Source organism: Anser cygnoides, chromosome 13 (assembly GCF_040182565.1).
Source record: "Anser cygnoides isolate HZ-2024a breed goose chromosome 13, Taihu_goose_T2T_genome, whole genome shotgun sequence".
Classification (NCBI taxonomy): Eukaryota; Metazoa; Chordata; class Aves; order Anseriformes; family Anatidae; genus Anser; species Anser cygnoides.
Window position 1 is genome coordinate 21,335,001 of NC_089885.1, and position 17,781 is coordinate 21,352,781.

At 48.5% G+C, this 17,781-nt stretch overlaps 1 protein-coding gene across 1 annotated transcript in view; it reads right to left on the minus strand.

The window, feature by feature from the left end:
- The window catches only part of AR (androgen receptor), a 63,022-nt gene that overhangs the window by 26,427 nt on the left and 18,814 nt on the right, over nt 1–17,781 (minus strand). Inside the window, exon 2 of the mRNA XM_067004824.1 lies at nt 7,305–7,456. Coding sequence (XP_066860925.1) covers nt 7,305–7,456 — 152 coding nt within the window. The remainder of the gene's footprint in view (nt 1–7,304; nt 7,457–17,781) is intronic.

Sequence of the window (17,781 nt, forward strand, 5' to 3'; positions counted from 1 at the left end):
GATAATAGCTCAAAATCTTTATAAAGGTCAAGCCTCTCCTGCAAAGGGCTGAGGCGAGGAAGCGCAGCACAGAAACAGCCCGTGCCCCACAAGGACGCCCCAGGGTCAGGCACTGCTCTATCGCAGCCGCCGTGCCCCGGCCCTCCTGCACCCACCCGCAGGGCGTCGTGGCCAGGGCGTCGTGGCCAGGGCCCTGCCTGCCGGCCCCGGGCACCGGAGCAGGACCCGGGAGCGGGCTCCAGCCCTCCCAGATGGGGTGGCTGCTTCCCAGGCGCCCCGCAGCAGCGGCCACCGCTCCTCACACAGCCAGATCCGTCGTCCTTGGGGCCTGCCGCTGCTCCCAGATCACAGGACACCAAAACGCGCCCATTAAAAGAATCTCTACTACAGTTTTACTACCTGCCGACAGGCTCTGATGCATGCAAGCTTTTAAGTTCCAGTCAGTAACTTGCCCAATGGTCACGGTACAGCGATTTTGCTGAAATAGCGAGGGCTTACTTCCTGGTTCACAAGATAAACTCTTTGGGACAGGGACCAATTTTCTGTTAATTGTACATACATACTCTGGCACTGTTTATTTTAAGATGTTAGTCATTAACAAAAAGGGAAGCACATGGCAATACAAAGACTATTCATGGATGTGCTTCCACTCAGTATGAGAATAAGCTGCTTGCTCATCTTGTCCAAATTCCTACGGACATAAAGATTTCCTTTACATTACTGCAAAATCCTGGAGGCCTGATAGCTTTTACACCAAGTGTGGATACAGTTTGTGAAATGAATCCATGACCCGGGAGACTCCACGCTGTATCGCTCCCCCAGCGAAGCCAAGTGTCCTGAGCCAGCCCTGCGCGGGCTCTGCCTGCCCTCCCCGGAGCGCAGCCCCAGCGCGCAGGCTCCTGGCCCTCAGCCTGCACTGAGACACGGCCACACCAAGGGCTCCTCTGCCGTGTGCACCGGCGTACACCTCGCTCTCCCTTCCCTTCCAGCTGAGACTGTGCAATATTTGACACGGATATGAGCCGCTGCATAACCTGAGCACAGCACAGATGTATGAAGGAGAAGGTGCCATAAAAGCCCCATGAACAACAGCGTGGTTTGAACACACTGATTTCAGCTACCTTAAGTAGCTTTGAATATACAAAGACTTTTTTTTTTTTTAATTTCAGGATCTTTTACGTTCTTCATTTAAGAACAAGCTGAAATATTTGCAATCCACTGTTCTTTATTTAAGATAAATGCACTATCTTTTTGTTTTATCAAGTTTAACACTGGAATGATTTTTTTCTCCTTCTCCTTCCAGCAAACAACAGAGACACTCCGTTGTATTACTGCAAAGCACAGGCTCTCTCACCTTGCAAACCTGTATATACAGTTCTAAACTTCAGCCATACTCTCATATTACACCCAGTAGCCCTGTTCTTTGCAAAGTAAATCAGGCAGATTTTCCGTAAAAGGGGGATGTTGGCAGCTTGTCAGGCTCAGATATACTTACTGATCTGATGGTACCTCAGGTGTATGCCTAAAGAAGAGTGTTCCCCTTCCCTGATGATCCAGATATGTTTGCATACATGTAGGTGAGAAATTAGTTATAAAGGTGCTCAGTACTCTCCTGCTACATCAAACAGCCACAAGAATCCCAGAAGATCAGCCCAGATACCACTGGTCCACGAGACCACCAGCCAGCTGGTCCCACGAGATCAGCCCTCTCCAACCGCTGTAGTTCCCTGCCTTGCACCACGATGCACTGCTGCACCACTGCCTCCCTTGCTGGTAATACCCTTCCTCACGGATCTGGCTCACTCCTTTTCCAAGTTCATGCCAGGCAGAAAGATGCTCCTGCCATCACCGAGTTCTTCTGCGCTCATCCCTTAAGACTGCAATTAAGTCAGGAGCAGAGGAAGTACAAGGACAGCAATTCTCCGGTCTCAACTAAAAATCAAGATTTATGGATAAAGATGTGTTGCTCAGTCCAGAGTTAGCTAAAAGCCTGTTGCCACAGAAATTGTTGTGCCTAGCGTAGCTTTTTCTTCCAGAAAGCAAAGTAATCTGTACAAACAGATGGACTAAGATTTACAATTGTGAATGTGACAATCCATTAAATACCTTTTGGATGAGAGGTCCTCATATTTCACTGCATAAATCAAATTCTAATAGTTGGGGAAAAGGCCAAGCTTTCTGAGAATACAAATCCTGCAGGGGCTCGTGTAATTACAGGGCTTCTGGTGCTTTCCTGTGAAAGCTCTGCTACCAGCTGCTGTCACAAACTGGAACACGGCACAAGCTGAGCCGGCAGATTTGGTACTGGGACCACTCTGGAGTTCCTAGTTGATGCTCCCGTTAAAAATAATCAAACACGGCACAGCTGTTAAGTTCTCAGGAACTAATAATAAGTCACTATTAATAAAAGATATTTGCAAAGTAGTGTTCTTAATAATCACCCATATTTACCAAAAGAATGAGGAAAACAAAACCAGTCTGTCTCCATTGTGACAGTGCATTCTTCAGCATGGACTCTCCAGCTCGCCTCTCAGGGCAGCAGTTCCAGCAGACTGGGGTAGCCAGAAAGGCATGCTGGCTCTGCGTGGGAGGCTGGCTGCTGGAAGAGCAAGAGGGAGGCTCTCCAGGGAACCAAAAACAGTGGTCTGCAAGTGAAAACATTAGCCAGCCAGAGACAACCATGGAAGCTTCAGGTGTTGGCAAACTAATATGTGCAGGCAGCAGCTGAGGAGACGATCTAGCAAGAAGGCTGGAGCCAGCCAAGGCTAAGTGACTATCTTTAAAATCAAACAACTGTAGGACTGTGCAAGGTTAAGAAGTTATATTTAAAGACGCTTAAGTCCAGCAAGAAATGTTGGATTCTTGTTGGATTAAATGATGTTTAATTGTTTGACTCTCTGGCAACAAAACCAAACCGTGACACACAGCAGCGCTGGTGCTGGTGGCCCTGGGCACCCAAAGAAGCACCACGGCACGGGGCCAAAGGGAACTTGTCTGCGGAAGGCAAGGGGAGCGAAAAGCAATACGCCTGGCAGGCAGAGCAGGAGGCAGGCTGTGCCAGGAGCACCTGTGATTTCAAAGGTCTGCTTATTCCACCTTTTTCTCTTTCCACTGACTTTTGAGGCCAAGAATACTCAAAGGGTAGGGAGAAACCAAGCACCGAGGCAGGAACATGATGGTGCTGCAGTCTTTTGCAGATCCAGGACTTTTGTATGCTGTCAGATCAGCCAGGAGGAGGAGAAGAAAGAATTTTAAAACATAGTAATGGCCTTTGAAAGCAGCTCACTTTAACTTGCAGTCCTTCATACTTGTGTCGGGAAAATTAACATCTATAAGGGGTGGATGTACTTTTTGTTCACCAAATCTTTGTTTTGTAGGAGAAGGAGGAAAGAAGAGAAGTCCTCTTTCGTAGGCTGTAAATGCCCCTAGCAGCAGAGGTGCAGCAGAGCTTGCTGGCACACTGAGTCCAGCCCTTGTGGGTTCCTCAGCACCTGGACACTAAGGTGGGGTGACAGGGAGGGACAGGCAAATGCCAGTTCTGATTACAAAAATGAGGCTGTCAGCCTTGCAAGTGAACAAGTCCACATCAGAGCTGGAGAATCTGCACGATGGGTTTTAGAGCTTGCCTATACTTAACCTGGACAGCTTGGGCAATGAAACAGCTGACATTAGCAGATCAGGAAAATATTCACGTCTTTTCTATGAACTCTTCCAGAATCATTCTGGAAGAACTTGTTAGGCTTGAGCAGGAAAAAATAAAAATAAAATTAAAAAATCTATCAAACATTTTGTCAAAGCAGGAGTCATCTGCCCTACTGAAGACTACATGAATCCCTCAGTATGTTTCAAAATGGAAGAGGAGTCAATGTTAAAACTTTTCATTTTAATTTTTTATCACTTTCTGATTCTTTTCAAGTAAGTGTATGTCTATAAAACCTTTTTAAATATCCCAGAATTATTACCAAATAAGTACAATAGTGTATCAAGCAAAGAATATGATAAAACAAAAAACTACGTGTCTAGTTATTCTCCATTCCCTTTGAGGTGATCTGTTTGTGCTGCTCTTCAGCTCACAGTACATGCTTCTCCGACCTTTCCAAAGCCGCTGATACCAGCAACAGGGAGGAAACAAAGGCAGAAGAAGGATGTCTTTTCTCACTGGGTAAGCTTTGCAATCTGCTGTTGCAAAATGTCTCCAAAGTGCCCTAAGGTTTTCAAAGATATGTTTTATGGACTTTAAAACACAAGAACATACTGAAATATCAGCTTTCAAAATTACTCCTCAACTTTAAGAAGGAAATGTCTCGCTGGAAAATCACCAGCTACATTCAATATTTATAAACAAGTCTGATTTATTGTTTATTCCGCAAAATAAAGATGCTATCCATGTACCTCAGGGTAACATAAGATGAAATCCCACACCCACTAGATCTAATTATTCAATACACGACATGCATTTACATTACATTTTCTTGCTGAAGACTGCTGTGCACAAAACTGTGAAAAGTTCTGCTTCTGCTTCCACCCCATCACTAGGTTAAATCCAGAGAAACTGCCTCCCATTAATTTCTGCATAACACCCCCCTAAGTCATTTCTGAACTTGGAAATTTCATGAAGGACACAGTGAAGGAAGCAGGGAAGACAGGCAAACAGAAGCAAACCTGCAGATTTGGTGGAAAGCTGCAGCCCCCCAGGACTGAATCCTGTTGTCTACAAGAGCTGGAAGCCACAGCCTCCTGGCTTTTCAAGCCGCCAGCTCCTCCCTCTTTCCCAGCCACCCGGTTTTTTAATTTGTCTCTTGCCATTTACCGAGGTTGCAGCCGCGCTTCCCTCCGCCGCCTGCAGACCAAGCCTGGCGGCGTGGTGCCAGCACCCGCGGCCGCAGCTTCGCTTCCCCCGCGCTGCCCAAGTCCCACCAGTGCCAGCCGCCTGCCCTCCTGTTTGCGAAGGGGGCACCTCTTACTTGCCATCACCAAAAGAAAAAAAAAGCCCATAACAGGGATTTTATTCCATGCAGAAATACCTCCCAGGCATGCAAAAGAAAAACGAACAAACAAAAATCCTTTCAGAAGGAACGGAAGGAAGTCTCTTTGAAACCAGCAAACCTCTGCTCACGGACATGCAGAGGCACCGCTGCCTGACGCAGCACTGGACCGGGAGGAAATGTGTTTCAGCACCTGGACGCTCAGCGCAGGAAGCTTTCTGACGGAAAGCCAGCAAACAGCTCCCAACTATGCACGCGCTATCAGTCTGTCAAACAAAGCCTGCCCCACGAAATACAACAAAGTCGTATTTGGAACTGCAAAAGGATTTAATTTACATTTTTATCTGCTCAAAGGAAAACCAGACAGAGCTGCCGAGAGCATTTCCAGCAGGAGGCAGCTCCCTCCCCACTCCTCACTGCGGGCACATTTGCCGCACGGTCTCATCCAGGGACAGGCGAAGGGCTGCTGTGGGCAGGATCACGCCTCGGCAGAACTGCTACCAGACCCCAGGCAACCAAACACTTCTAACCCTCTGCAACACCTCGAAGCTTAGAAAGTAAGAAGAGGTGTAAATACTGTTAAAATTCATAATGCGACACAACCAAGAGAGGGAATGACAACACAACGTATGCCTTAAGAACAGTGCGAATAGCGCAGGCTGCTACCTCTTTTTCTCCCTCTTTCTCCATCCTCCTCCCCACACCAGGCAACTCACATCCCTCATCTGCAGGACTCCCACTGCACACGATGGAGTCCACCCCGATGTTAAGAGGAATGCTCTGGCACTCGTTAGATGACATGTACTATTTCACCAACAATTTATCTGTCAGACAGCCAAGACTCCACTTACTATAAATCAACAATAACTTGCTGACTTAAACAGGCATCTGTTATTTACTCTGGCTGCACAGCCAATTCATTTGGCCTTACACAGAATCGGTGTATAGCAGAAGCAGGCTTATAAATGATTTACTTGGGAAAACATGCCAAACATTATTTATTAATATTATTTGAGTGTCCTATTACAGCAACAGGATGTTGTTGTCCTCTGTAGCACAGCCCTGATTCTTCTCTGAACTAGTGCTGGCAAGTTGAAAGGAGTCACTCCTGGCATGAGTGACGGAAGAAGGAAAATGAGACTCCAAAAACATACAGGATAATGCTGGAGTTAATTTAGAAGCTCAGATAGACCAGTGAGCATCCACCAGTTTGGGCCCTCCTCTCCTCAGACCGTGACACAGGATGCAGGAGGGAAGGCTCACGCCAGGACAAGGCCAAGCCAAGCACCGATGCACAGCGCTGGCCAGGAGCTGGAGCCACGCTGCTGCCCTCTGCCACGGAGACCGCAGCCTGCAAGGCAGAGCCCGGCCGTGTGTGGCCACTGGGTGACAGACGTTAATGTGAGGGGGAATTGTGACTTGGGCTCATCGCTCCAGAAAACAAGTCAGGGGCATTCTGAGCCGGACAGTTCCACAATGAACAGCCTCACTGTGCTGCCGAGGAATCGTGACTCTTAACTGCAGTTAGAAACCAGACATTGCAGACTCACCTGCCCCGGGAAGCAGATGGATGAGGTCCTTCTATGTGCTAATTACCAAGGAAAGAGTGCAAAGACCCTGATGTTGAGAGCGGACATCTGGGTTCACACTTATCTCTGAAGAACCTGGCCCTACAGAGCTGGCCATGAAGGAAAAGTTCCTTCTACAAGCCCTGGGGAGAAGGATCACAGACACCAAGGTCAGAGCACGGGTCTTGATGGACAGACGGCTCTGCTGTACAAGAAGTACTGCTGTTCTGCAGGTACTGAGGTAAGTGACCCTCTGAAAGGGATGCGAGAGAGGAAAAGCATCCCCTAAACATGGACCTGTGGGGCTGAGACTGCAGGAGGGCTGATGGGACCTTACAGCAACCCTGAGGGTCAAGAAGAAAAGAGAAGCAGGAACTGACTTCTCCGAGGTCTAACCAGGTCACTGTGATAACCAAGAATTGAAAAGGATTGTGTTTTGGCAAAATGTAAAGTGGATTTACAAAGAAATCAATTTATCTTTGAACGTTCTCCCTTCTGTTTAAGTTCCTCCTAAATTTAAGAGATCTTAGAAATCCACCACACTTTGTCACCAGTGCTCTTCTCTCTGTCCCCTTTGCTTAGCAGATTCCCCAAATCAAGCAAGGCTGCTGCAAATGCTTCCAGCACCCCTGTGTTAATGACTTCACTGCTGATAAGAGAACTCCGGAGTCTTTGGCTCTTCAGCCACTTTGGTGGAGAAACCCAGAACCTGGAGGTGGGAGTGACTGTCCCTCCTCTCTCTGTGCGTTACCTTCAGCCGCCCGTTTGAAGAACACCTTGCAGCTCCCACACGTGAGGGCTCCATAGTGGCACCCCGACGCTTCATCGCCGCAGATCAGGCAAGTCTTCTGAGGTGGAAAGTAATAGTCAATGGGCAAGACATGTTCGCGGCCAGTCTCCAACCTGCAGAGTAAAGAGAAACAGGACAAGGGAAGGGGTCAGCAAATGAAGTCAGGACAAGCTATTGGTGAGCACAGTGGATGACACTTTGCAGAATGTTGATGGCAAACCCCCAAATTTCCATGCCATGACAAGCAAGGACTGATCAGAAAGAAGGCAGAAAAGTGCTAAGGCGGGTCTACCTCTGAACACACAGGAAGACCACTCGGGAGTGCCTCTCCTGCCATCATCCCCAAGTACCACATGTGACAACACGTGGCAAAGTACAGGCACGGTGACAGCACAGCCCAGAAAGGGAAGATGACTAGAAGTGGCTGTTGCAGTGTTCATGTAAGTTTGACTTCTATAATAAGGCTTATACATCAAAGAAGGGCTTTGCACGTTCATTAGGCTACTTGATCCAACACCATTAGGGTCATTGTTGTCACATCACCACAGATGAATTTATCCTTTTGATTTTTAGTTTAAACAAATTATTTTTTACAGACCTATCAGACTTAAATGCTACTCTTCTCTTCTTGCAAAATTCCTACCCATTCCCTCTTTGAATCCCCAGCAATGGCTGGACTGAACTTTTTTTCCAGGATGCCTTCCTCATCCTTGTGGCTACTAAACACAGTCAGAAGCCTCTGGTGAAAACATTAGGCATTTGCTCTGAAAGTGTCCCAGCAAACTCCTCTTTATACCCATGCCATGACTAAAGGTACTGTGCCTCTGCTTCCCCCAGTTACATGCAGCGCATTGGGAATATCGTCACTGGGGTCCTGGCCCTGCAATGGCCCTGTGGCCAGAGCACAGCACTGCCCAGCTGGCCAATAGATGCCAAAAAAAAAAAAATACACTCAGATCCAAAAAAATAAAATGTACAGGGTTTGACATGTAATCATTATGATTACATGCTGGAAGTGGGTCAGTGTGGATTATTTAGCGTCACATTTTCCACTGACCAGCTCCGTAGTCTGAAAGATCCATTTGGGGTTGTAATTCTGCATTGTGGGAAACAAGGATGGGGATGGAAACCAGCTTTTCGCAGTGCACAGAGAGGCCTGGGGTCCTCTTTGCCTGTTGCTGCTTTCCCTTACCCCCAGGTTTGACATAAGCTCTTCCAGGTTCTGCGGGGGAAGCCCACAGAGCCTCCTGCAGCCCTTGTCCTTCCCAAGCAGATCCCAACAGAAGGCCAGGACTGAGAGGCCTGAGAAAGGGGACAACCGGCTGCGCTCACAGCAACTCGGGGACACCCCGAGTGACCCCTTCCTACCTGGCCACCTAGCCGTCACGTCTCCCTTATGCACCTGCACGCCCAAAGCCTCTTGCAGACAGCTGGTCCCGAGCCTGCCACCTCCCTTCTGGCACTCGGGGTGCATTGCCACACAGCTGCTCCATCAGATATAACGGGGAGCTGCTTTTCGAAAGGCACGGTGACAGGAGAGGTGCTTATAGGAATTACAAGTCACGGCGCGTCTAGGCAGTGTTGGAAGCAATAATGTTTTAAGTTATTTACTAAAACTGACTTTGTGTAAAAACACCGGGCTAGGCAATTAACTTCTAATCATCAGTAGGTCACGGCAATTTTCCAGTCAAAAATATCTCTGCTTTTGGTTTCTGGTGTAGTTTGAATGCCTGCAAGACAAGATCCCAGAAACTGTATTAAGAGTGGATGTGACAGTGCCGGGACTTCTTGTGAAAGACCTTTATACTCGGAAATGTCCCATTCGGATGAACGAACAACAGATGAAACCAAAATCCAGTGAAAGAGAAGACAGGCCTCTGAGAGATGTCAGCCTGAACTCGTATCATGAATCTTCTGAAAATTCTTGCAACTCTTGGAACGAGGGGCTCAGCACCAGCAGAGATCCCGGGGCAGGGGAATGCTGTCCCGGCCGGCAGCCCCCCGTCCCCGAGCTCTGCAGGCAGCTCTCCCTTTCTGTATGTGACTCAGGCCAGGGGACATCCGACATACAGAAAAAGCGGCTGGCCAGACAAAAGAAAGGTCCGTGTTATTTGTCTGCCCTAATCACCAGTTTTTCCACTTGAATTTGCATCTCCTCAGTCATTCGCAGTTGGCTGCACTACTACCCGCTGCTCACCTTGCCTCCGAGGCAGGCACCGGGAGGCAAAGCCGTTGCACACCTTCCCCTGGGCCAGCCTCACAGGTCACGGTGTTCCCAAACACGGGGAGATTTTGCAACCTGCGCTCACACGCAGCAGTCCCAGACGCGTTAGTGAAGCTACTTGGAGCGGTAGAGCTGAAGGATCAATAACCCTTGAGGAGAACTGTGACAGGGACAACGACACACTCGCTAAGAGCAGCTGCCTGGTTATAATCTTTTGTTTAGATATTTTAATCCTGGCAATAAGAGCAGCTTCACTGGTTCAGAATATCCATTCTCTTTTGTTCAGCCTCCAAAGAGACACAAATGAGACTGAGGAGAGAGAGGCTGCAAATGAGAAAAAAAGCATGTCCTCAGGAGCAGGTGAAGATTTTGATTGGTTTAAATTATACCACAAGCTGAAAAATACTTGAGAATGCAGACAGATCTCAAGGGACTGGTGCTATTATTACACAAACAAATAATTGGGATCTTTAATTTCAAGCAAAAACCTAGCTCTATTAGTGTAGTACCAGTGCGGTTTGCCTTTCACATACATAAGGGCCATGTTTGTTGAAGTATGTCTGTCTTTAACAAACCCCTCATCTAAAAAGTAAAGTATGAAATGGTACAATTACTTGGTGAGATCAAAACCAAAGCTCTTCTCTGTCCTCTGATCTTGTTGTCATTTGTGTCCTTCAAAAATGCTGCTATCTTATATTCCTCATATGAGAGCTATGCAGATCCTACCTAGATTGTAGGTTAATAACTGAACAGCAATTTTATCCTCTGTTCTTAAGGCAAGAAACATTTTGAGTGATTTTTCATCTTTTTAGCAGCAACAATCAGAATCGGTGACTCATCTGTAGATGCTACTAAACTATCCTTCCCTGACAATCTCAATTTCCAAGGCTTTTCTTGAATTACTGATTAAATAGAGGAGATCACAGAATCACAGAATCACAGGATCACAGAATATCCCAAGCTGGAAGGGACCTACAAGCCCCATCGAGTCCAACTCCTGGCTCCACACAGCACCACCCCAAAACTAGACCCTGTGTCTGAGAGCGTTGTCCAAATGCTCCTGGAACTCCGGCAGCTCGGTGCCGTGCCCACTGCCCTGGGGAGCCTGTCCCAGTGCCCGACCACCTCTGGGTGCAGAACCTTTCCCTAACACCCAGCCGGACCCTCCCCTGTCCCAGCTCCATGCCGTTCCCTCGGGTGCTGTCGCTGTCCCCAGAGAGCAGAGCTCAGCGCCTGCCCCTCCGCTCCCCTCGGGAGGGAGCTGCAGGCCGCCATCAGGCCTCCTCCCCTCTACATACAGTTGGCTACAACATACCAGCCATGGTTTAGGCAAGTCCCGATGCAACAACCATCTCCTGTCTTGTCTGTCTGCCTGCCCTCCCAGCACGATCCCACCGCCCTGTGCATGGCAAGGTCCCCAAACCCGCTTCGTTCCGCCCCGCAGCTACGCAGGGATCCTACCCAACAGAGCCTTGGTGTGCAGTTTTAGGTGCTACCGCAAACGCTACTAAGAAATAACCAACAGGATGAAACGAAAGCTTTGCTAAGAACGTCCTACTCATCCCACATCTTTTTAGGTTCCAGCAGTTTTAATCTCATTTAATGATCTGTTTTCCATAAGGCCTTCTCTGTTATTTGTACTGTGTGCTTCAGATGGGAAATAAGCAAAAGGGACTCTCACAGGAGCAGCTGTTGTGATGAAAGAAGGAGGAACCTAAAAAGACCTTGGAGTATTTTTGAGGCTTAATTATTTCAAGCTGCAAAGTAGGTTAGCAATTAAGGCTTGAGTACCATGGGACTGACACAACACATTTTTAAATAGCTAGTTCTCCCTGCTAAAAGTTGTGCAAGTACCGATACACCTTCATGCACGCATGTATCTACTGCATCTATACACGTCCACCTACCCACGAAAGCCGTTGAGCAGAGCGTCCAACAGGCGCTCAGCTTTCTGTGCAAGCACTTGTGTCCTGAAGTGCTCGGCCAGTCACATTCTTACTTGCCCTCTTAGAGATGGAAATTAGAAGGGACTGGCATACATTAAAGGTTAATCCTGGCTGTGAGACAAGCTCATCCCCAGCATAACGCTGCTGCCTTAAGGGGATTTACACCAGAGAAGCATCTAGCCTCCAGTGCCCATCATGTCTGAAGATTGATGTTGCAACAGCTGCTCTTTGGAGAAGACAACAGAGCTGAACTGCGAGCCTGGAGCCTGCAGGAGCAACGCAACCTCTAACACGCTCCTGCGCCTGTGTGGTGAGCGGTCACTGCCCGCCAGCTTGAAAGGATTTGCCTGGGAATGTTCTGGGTTTTAAAAAGATGCCAATTTGCCTTTTCTTTTCCATCTTTAGAGAGAAAATAGTAAGAAAAATGTAAGATAAAAGGTGGGTAAGAGAGCCGGAGCCGTGACAACGGCACCTTTAACGATCTATTTTCCAATCAGTTTCCAAGAGACCTTTTAAGGGAGTTCTCAAAATACGTCCGTAGTGACACCGTTCTGAGCCAGCACGATGGCCGCAGCGGAGGATTTATGGGCAGAGTCCCTGCACCTTGCCTCGCGCAGGGTGCTGAGCTGCCAGCAGAGCCTGCAGCTCGGAGCAAGGCAGAGGAAGAGCTGCGAGGCAGGGCGCTCACCGGGTGAACCTCGGAGCGCTTCCTGCCAGCACCTGCTGGAGTTCACCCACCCCACAGAGCGACAGAAATACTGAGGTCTGATGAAAGTAAGTACTGAGAGCGTGGTGGAGGGCTCCAAAACACAGAAATGTAGTTTGCACGATATATGGCAAGTGTCACGCTGCCTCAGAAACCCAAAGAAGGGAGATAGCAGCACGCACGCAGACACAACTTGCAGCAGTGACGTCGGGCTGAGATTCCAGCCCCGTTCACCACTTGAAGGCCAAGGTCAGAGCTGCTCACAAAGGAACCCAGCATTTTTCAGAGGAGAATCAAAACAACCTCGCTATCTCTCTTACTGTTACAGGGAGAATTTTACTGTCATTTCAGGAGGGTTCTTTAAGGAAATGAACAGGGTCTGTTGAGCTCAAGCCACATGCAAATATTTCTGTAGAATAGCAATTATAACTCTGCAAAGCAAGCATTTGCTTGTCAATAGTTAATTTCACCTAACAGCCTCAATTTCACAACACACCCAGGAAACCAAGGGCAGTTGTGGATAAGACAGAAGTCAACCACTTCTCATAACTCCCCAAAAAAGTCTCCATCTCAGCCATACAAGGCACGTTCAACCCAGCAGGAACCGAGGGAGAGCTGCCCTTTCCTCCCAGTGCCCAGAGCTTCAGACTCTTGGGACAGCCCAGAAGAAGTATGATTGCTCCTTTATTGGCATGGCTTCTGCAGTCTATTCCTACCTGCTCTGAAAAGATTAATTAGTTAAGTAATTCACCATGCTAATGTAACACCATGCATATTGGTTATACTCCGTTTTCCTTCAGTCTGACATAACTGAATAAACACAATTTCCACCCACTTCACTCTTACATTTGACTAAATTTCCCATGCTAAAATTGCTCTCACAGTTGCAGCTGAACTACCCACCAGACTGAAATGATGAGTTACAGCATTGTTTTTCACACGGCTGTGCTTTGACGGTTGGCAAAATCTCATCATTGCATCAGCTCGTTCCTTGAACAGCACAGTTTTAACTGTTTGCAACAGTAGGCTTGGGACTTGTTCCGGGATTTAACTGCACTGTGCAGAAATAAGTCTACTAAAGCATGAGGTGCTGGATTTGCAAGCACTGGGACCCAGCTGGGGTGGCCAGTGGAAAACCCCTAAACAGGTCTGGCCTGCCCAGTCCCAGCTGCTGCCGTGCACCCCAGCCAAGCACCACGACCATCCTTCTGCAGCGAATCCCTCAAGCAGAACGCTCTTCAGGCCATGCACCTTGCCCTCTGGGGAGAGCAGCTGGTGGCTCTGCACCTTTACAGTGCTGTACCTAAAAATCAGTCTGGCAAAAATGCTCATGAGGACACCAAGCTGTGAACTGAAGGTGCATTTGCACACAGACTTGTATGACTCAGAATTTTTCCCAGCCATTTCAACTAATGTCATGTCTGACAGACATATGGTGATGTTATCAGTAGTAAATGCTGCTTTTAAAATGGCATCTTCCGTACATGATATTTTCAAACAAAATATTTAAAATAACTGGCTTCCTGTCAATGGAGTTAGGCAGCTCATGCCTGGACAAAGATCTATGAATCACATCTGTGTGCAAGAACAGCGTTTAGCTAAGAGCACAATCGTACATTTCAGGCATGAGCCTTACGTCATTTTGCACATTCCCCTCTCACTGCTGCTGGCTCCAGCCAGAGCTGCACTGAATCTTTAATGCATCGCCACCAAGCTGTGCTGATTCTGATAACAAGGTCTGCCTAGAAAGCATCCCACTTTTAAAATGCTGTGAGCCGTTTAATCTAAAAACATGCAGCCTTGTACACTGAATTTATTTCCCTCTTTCTAAATAGCCTTGAATATGTTTCTAAACTGACCGTGCCTTGTTTTCATGTATAACTACTGGAGGCGGAGAGGCAAGATAGCATCTCTGAGACAGCAGAGCATTGTGCACAGCATGAACAACAGGACACGTCCGGGTAAACACATATGGGAACTTGATCTTCATTTTGATTTAAATAAGCATTAGCAGATGACAATGGGTTTTCCAAACACCCCTGGCAGTGAGAGGGCAGGCAGAACCAGCACACCTCCAAGAGAAGGTCCTGCAAGCAATCGCTCCTCGCAGCACCGCGTGGGGCTGGCGGAGATGGCAGTACACAGGTAGCTTGGTCGAGGCTGCCTCCCGGCTCTGCTGAGAAAAATAACTTTAAAGAGGCCAGCTGCACAAATCCATTCACAAATCTCCTAAACCACTATTATTTTTTTAACTTCACATGCCTTATTTACTGATTTGGACTGTTTATTGTTCACACATTGGGTCCTATCCGCCTCTGAAACCCTACCCCTACTGGAATAAGGCCCAGGCAAGCCCACGGCTCTTTTTCATTGTGTTTTCATTTGCACAGAAAACACCTGCCATTTGCTGTGTGGGACTGCCTTTGCATTGGCACACCAAAAAGCCACCTAGACCAGCTGAACTATCCCACACCTACTGATGGATACGGACGGGGTTCACTCTATAACCCAGACGACTGGGGAAGCTCCTGACCTTAGCTACAACCACTGGCTCTCACCTTTTGGGCATCCCTCAGAAAGAAGCAGAAAATGGAAAATGACATTAAAAAGGTGAAAAGAGGCAGGTACCCTCTACCTGAACTACAAAGCCTGGGCAAAACCCCTCTGCAGCTTTCATATCGCACGGGTGGCAGACATCTGCGTCTTGGGCATAGCACTGAGAGCAACACTTCTGCTTCATAGCCCCATCTCTATCCAGTGAGCTCAGGGAGCAAGTTAAATAAATCAGCTCATAGAAGGAGAAGATGAAACACTTGATTTCACCAGGCAGAGGAGGGATCTACTAAAACAGACAGGCATAAACCTATTGCAAAGTTAAAGATGAGAACTCACCCGACTACTAACACGAACGGGACAAAAAGTGAAAAAGGAGCAGTGCGAGCATGCTTCAGCCCTGACTAGCAGCCCTGAGGTCGTCAGAGCCGTACACCATATCATCCCGGTGACTGCAGAGTCACCTGGAATCTCCAAGGACAAGACCTTGGTTTCTTTGGTGCACACAGAGCCCTACTTATTTCCCAAGGAAACTGTCTGTCCTGCATAATATTTTTAAGTTAGTTGAACCCACACCGTAATCTTCAGTTATCAAATCCATCTCCTCTGCCAACAAAAAGAAAATGCAGCAATACAGAAAATCACAAATAACGAGATAGTACCGATCCATACGTTTCATCCTCAGAGAGACACTGCCCTCTTGCCACAGGGAGTACCGGCTTGAAAATCCCCTAGGAAGCATCCTGACTGTTATTTTGCTTGGCAAGGCACTGTGGGCTCGTAGTACCACGGACTAACACTCAGCTTTTCTAGGAGGACATTAAGCCTTCCCTCTTCAACACCGAGGTTCAGTGAACTTATCAAACACAGCAGCAGGTGACGTGCATTCCTTGGCAGAATTAATGTATTAATCTCACAGATTAATACAAGTGCAGGAAAAATGGGAGGGGGGGCACACACCTCCTGGGGGTGAGCTGCGCACACGCAATGCGCAGCGAGAAGCACGCTGCGTGTTTTGGTGACGCTGTGCGCGGTGGCAGAGGGGCCAGCAGCGCGCTGCTCCCCGCAGCAGAAGGGATGTGTTTGGCAGAGCACCCCCAGCCCCAGCAGAGCCAAGGAGCGCACCCGCCCCGGCCGCTGAGCAGGAGGAGGGCAGGCGGCAGCACGAGGCGTGCACATTTGCCAGCCGCAGGGCAAGAAGCGCCAAGCCCCGGCCGCTCACACTTCTGTGCACTTCTGCTTTCCCTGCGGTGTCCTGCCCAGCAGAACCCCGCTGTGCTGTGACCGGCAAGGATCTCCCCTCTTTGCTGTAACTGAGCACAAGCCTTGCTGCCGCACCAAAAATATCTCCCGGATGAGTTCCCGCAGCATGAGCTGCTCTGGAGAGGAGCTCGCAGCAGCCTGCCGAGCACCCAGCTCGAGGTGTCAGCACCGGGCGGGCCTGGCAGGGCCTCCAGGCCGGCGAAGAGGCCAGCCGGCAAGGGAGCGCGAGCAGACGCAGTTGGCGTCCTGGGTGCAGCGAGGCTGCCTGACGTGAACCGGCCACTTGGTCCCCAAGGTATCTCCACAAATCCCACGGCCAACCCACAAAGGCCTATCATGTCTCAAACTGAAAACAACACCTGCTTGACAGAGACATGATACGACACTCAGCGGCGCTGGCAAGGCTGGAAGACCGCTGTGAGTGCCGCAGTCAGACACCCTGCTCACCTTTGTGCTCGGGCAAGGAGAGTGCCCCCTCCAGCCTGCTGACACCTCTCCCTGCAGTGCAGGAGCACTGTGGGCCCCGCCGCCCAGGCTGGCTTTAGACAGAAGCACGTCAGCGGCAGCCTGAGCCCCCCCGGGCAGGGCGGGAGCTCTCCCCTCGCCTCCTGGCTGCACCCAGGGGAGCGCAGCGTGCCCACGGCCGCATCCAGCCCACGCACGGCACAGCCCAGGCCGCCCAGTGCCCGAGAGGTGGCCGCCAAACCACCAAGCACGGTCCAAGAGAGCCCCCCCCGGGCTTACGTGGGCGGTGGGGTCGTGGGAGCGTGTCTGCGCTCTGGAGGAGGGCAGGTACGGGAGCAGGGCTCGCTCCGTGCTCCTGCCAAGGCCTCGGGCCAACGGGAAAAGCCAGTAAGGTACCGTGGAAAGAAAACCGAGGTGGACTGGCTTAAATCAGGGCTATACAGAACTTCAAATGCAACAAGGAGCCCTCTACTTAAATACCTGATTTTAATTTTTTGGAATGATTTTCCCTAGGAATGCATTCAGCAATGTTCCCTACGTTCATATTTTCATTTTGCAATGCGTTGAATGTGTTCTCTTTAAACAGAGCCGTACTGATGTCTCCACAGAGGATGTGGCAGCTGTTTTCGTTAAAAAGATCCACCTCCTGTTTAGCAAATATGTATATATAATTTGAAGTAATGACACGACTTTTGATTTCCCATTCTGTAACTTGGAAAATGGTGTATGGCACATTTCTTATTTATTAAAGCTGGATAAATGTTTTAATTGTGATATGTGTCAAGTTGCATTCAAATGTGTCTATAAAATTAAAAGAAATGTGAAGATTTTAAATTGTTCCTCCAGTAAGTCAGAACTAATTTTGTCAGAACACACTGTATTTCAAATTAACTGACTGCTGAAGCCAAGTAAGACTTATTTGTAAACTGTGAACTGCACTGACTCGTCTTTTTCTAAGGTTCTCCAAGATTTAATAGCCAAAACATAGCACTGTTTCATGCTTCATTCTTTACACAGGTTGGAAGAAAGCCTCCCGGGTTTTCCGTCTTTTTCAACTCCGAGTAGGTCTCAGCTTTGAATGACCAGCCTTTGAACTGACTTGGCTGAATAAATTGGATTTTCTGTGACCACTCGACTACTGTCAGGAGCTGGTTTAGCAACGCAATGAACACCTGATGCTGACTTCTCCTGGGAATCTGGCCTCGTCCGAGACTTCAGCAACAGCAGTGCACCACCTACCATTATATTTTATTGACCTTCTGTGAGTTGAATAGATTCTAG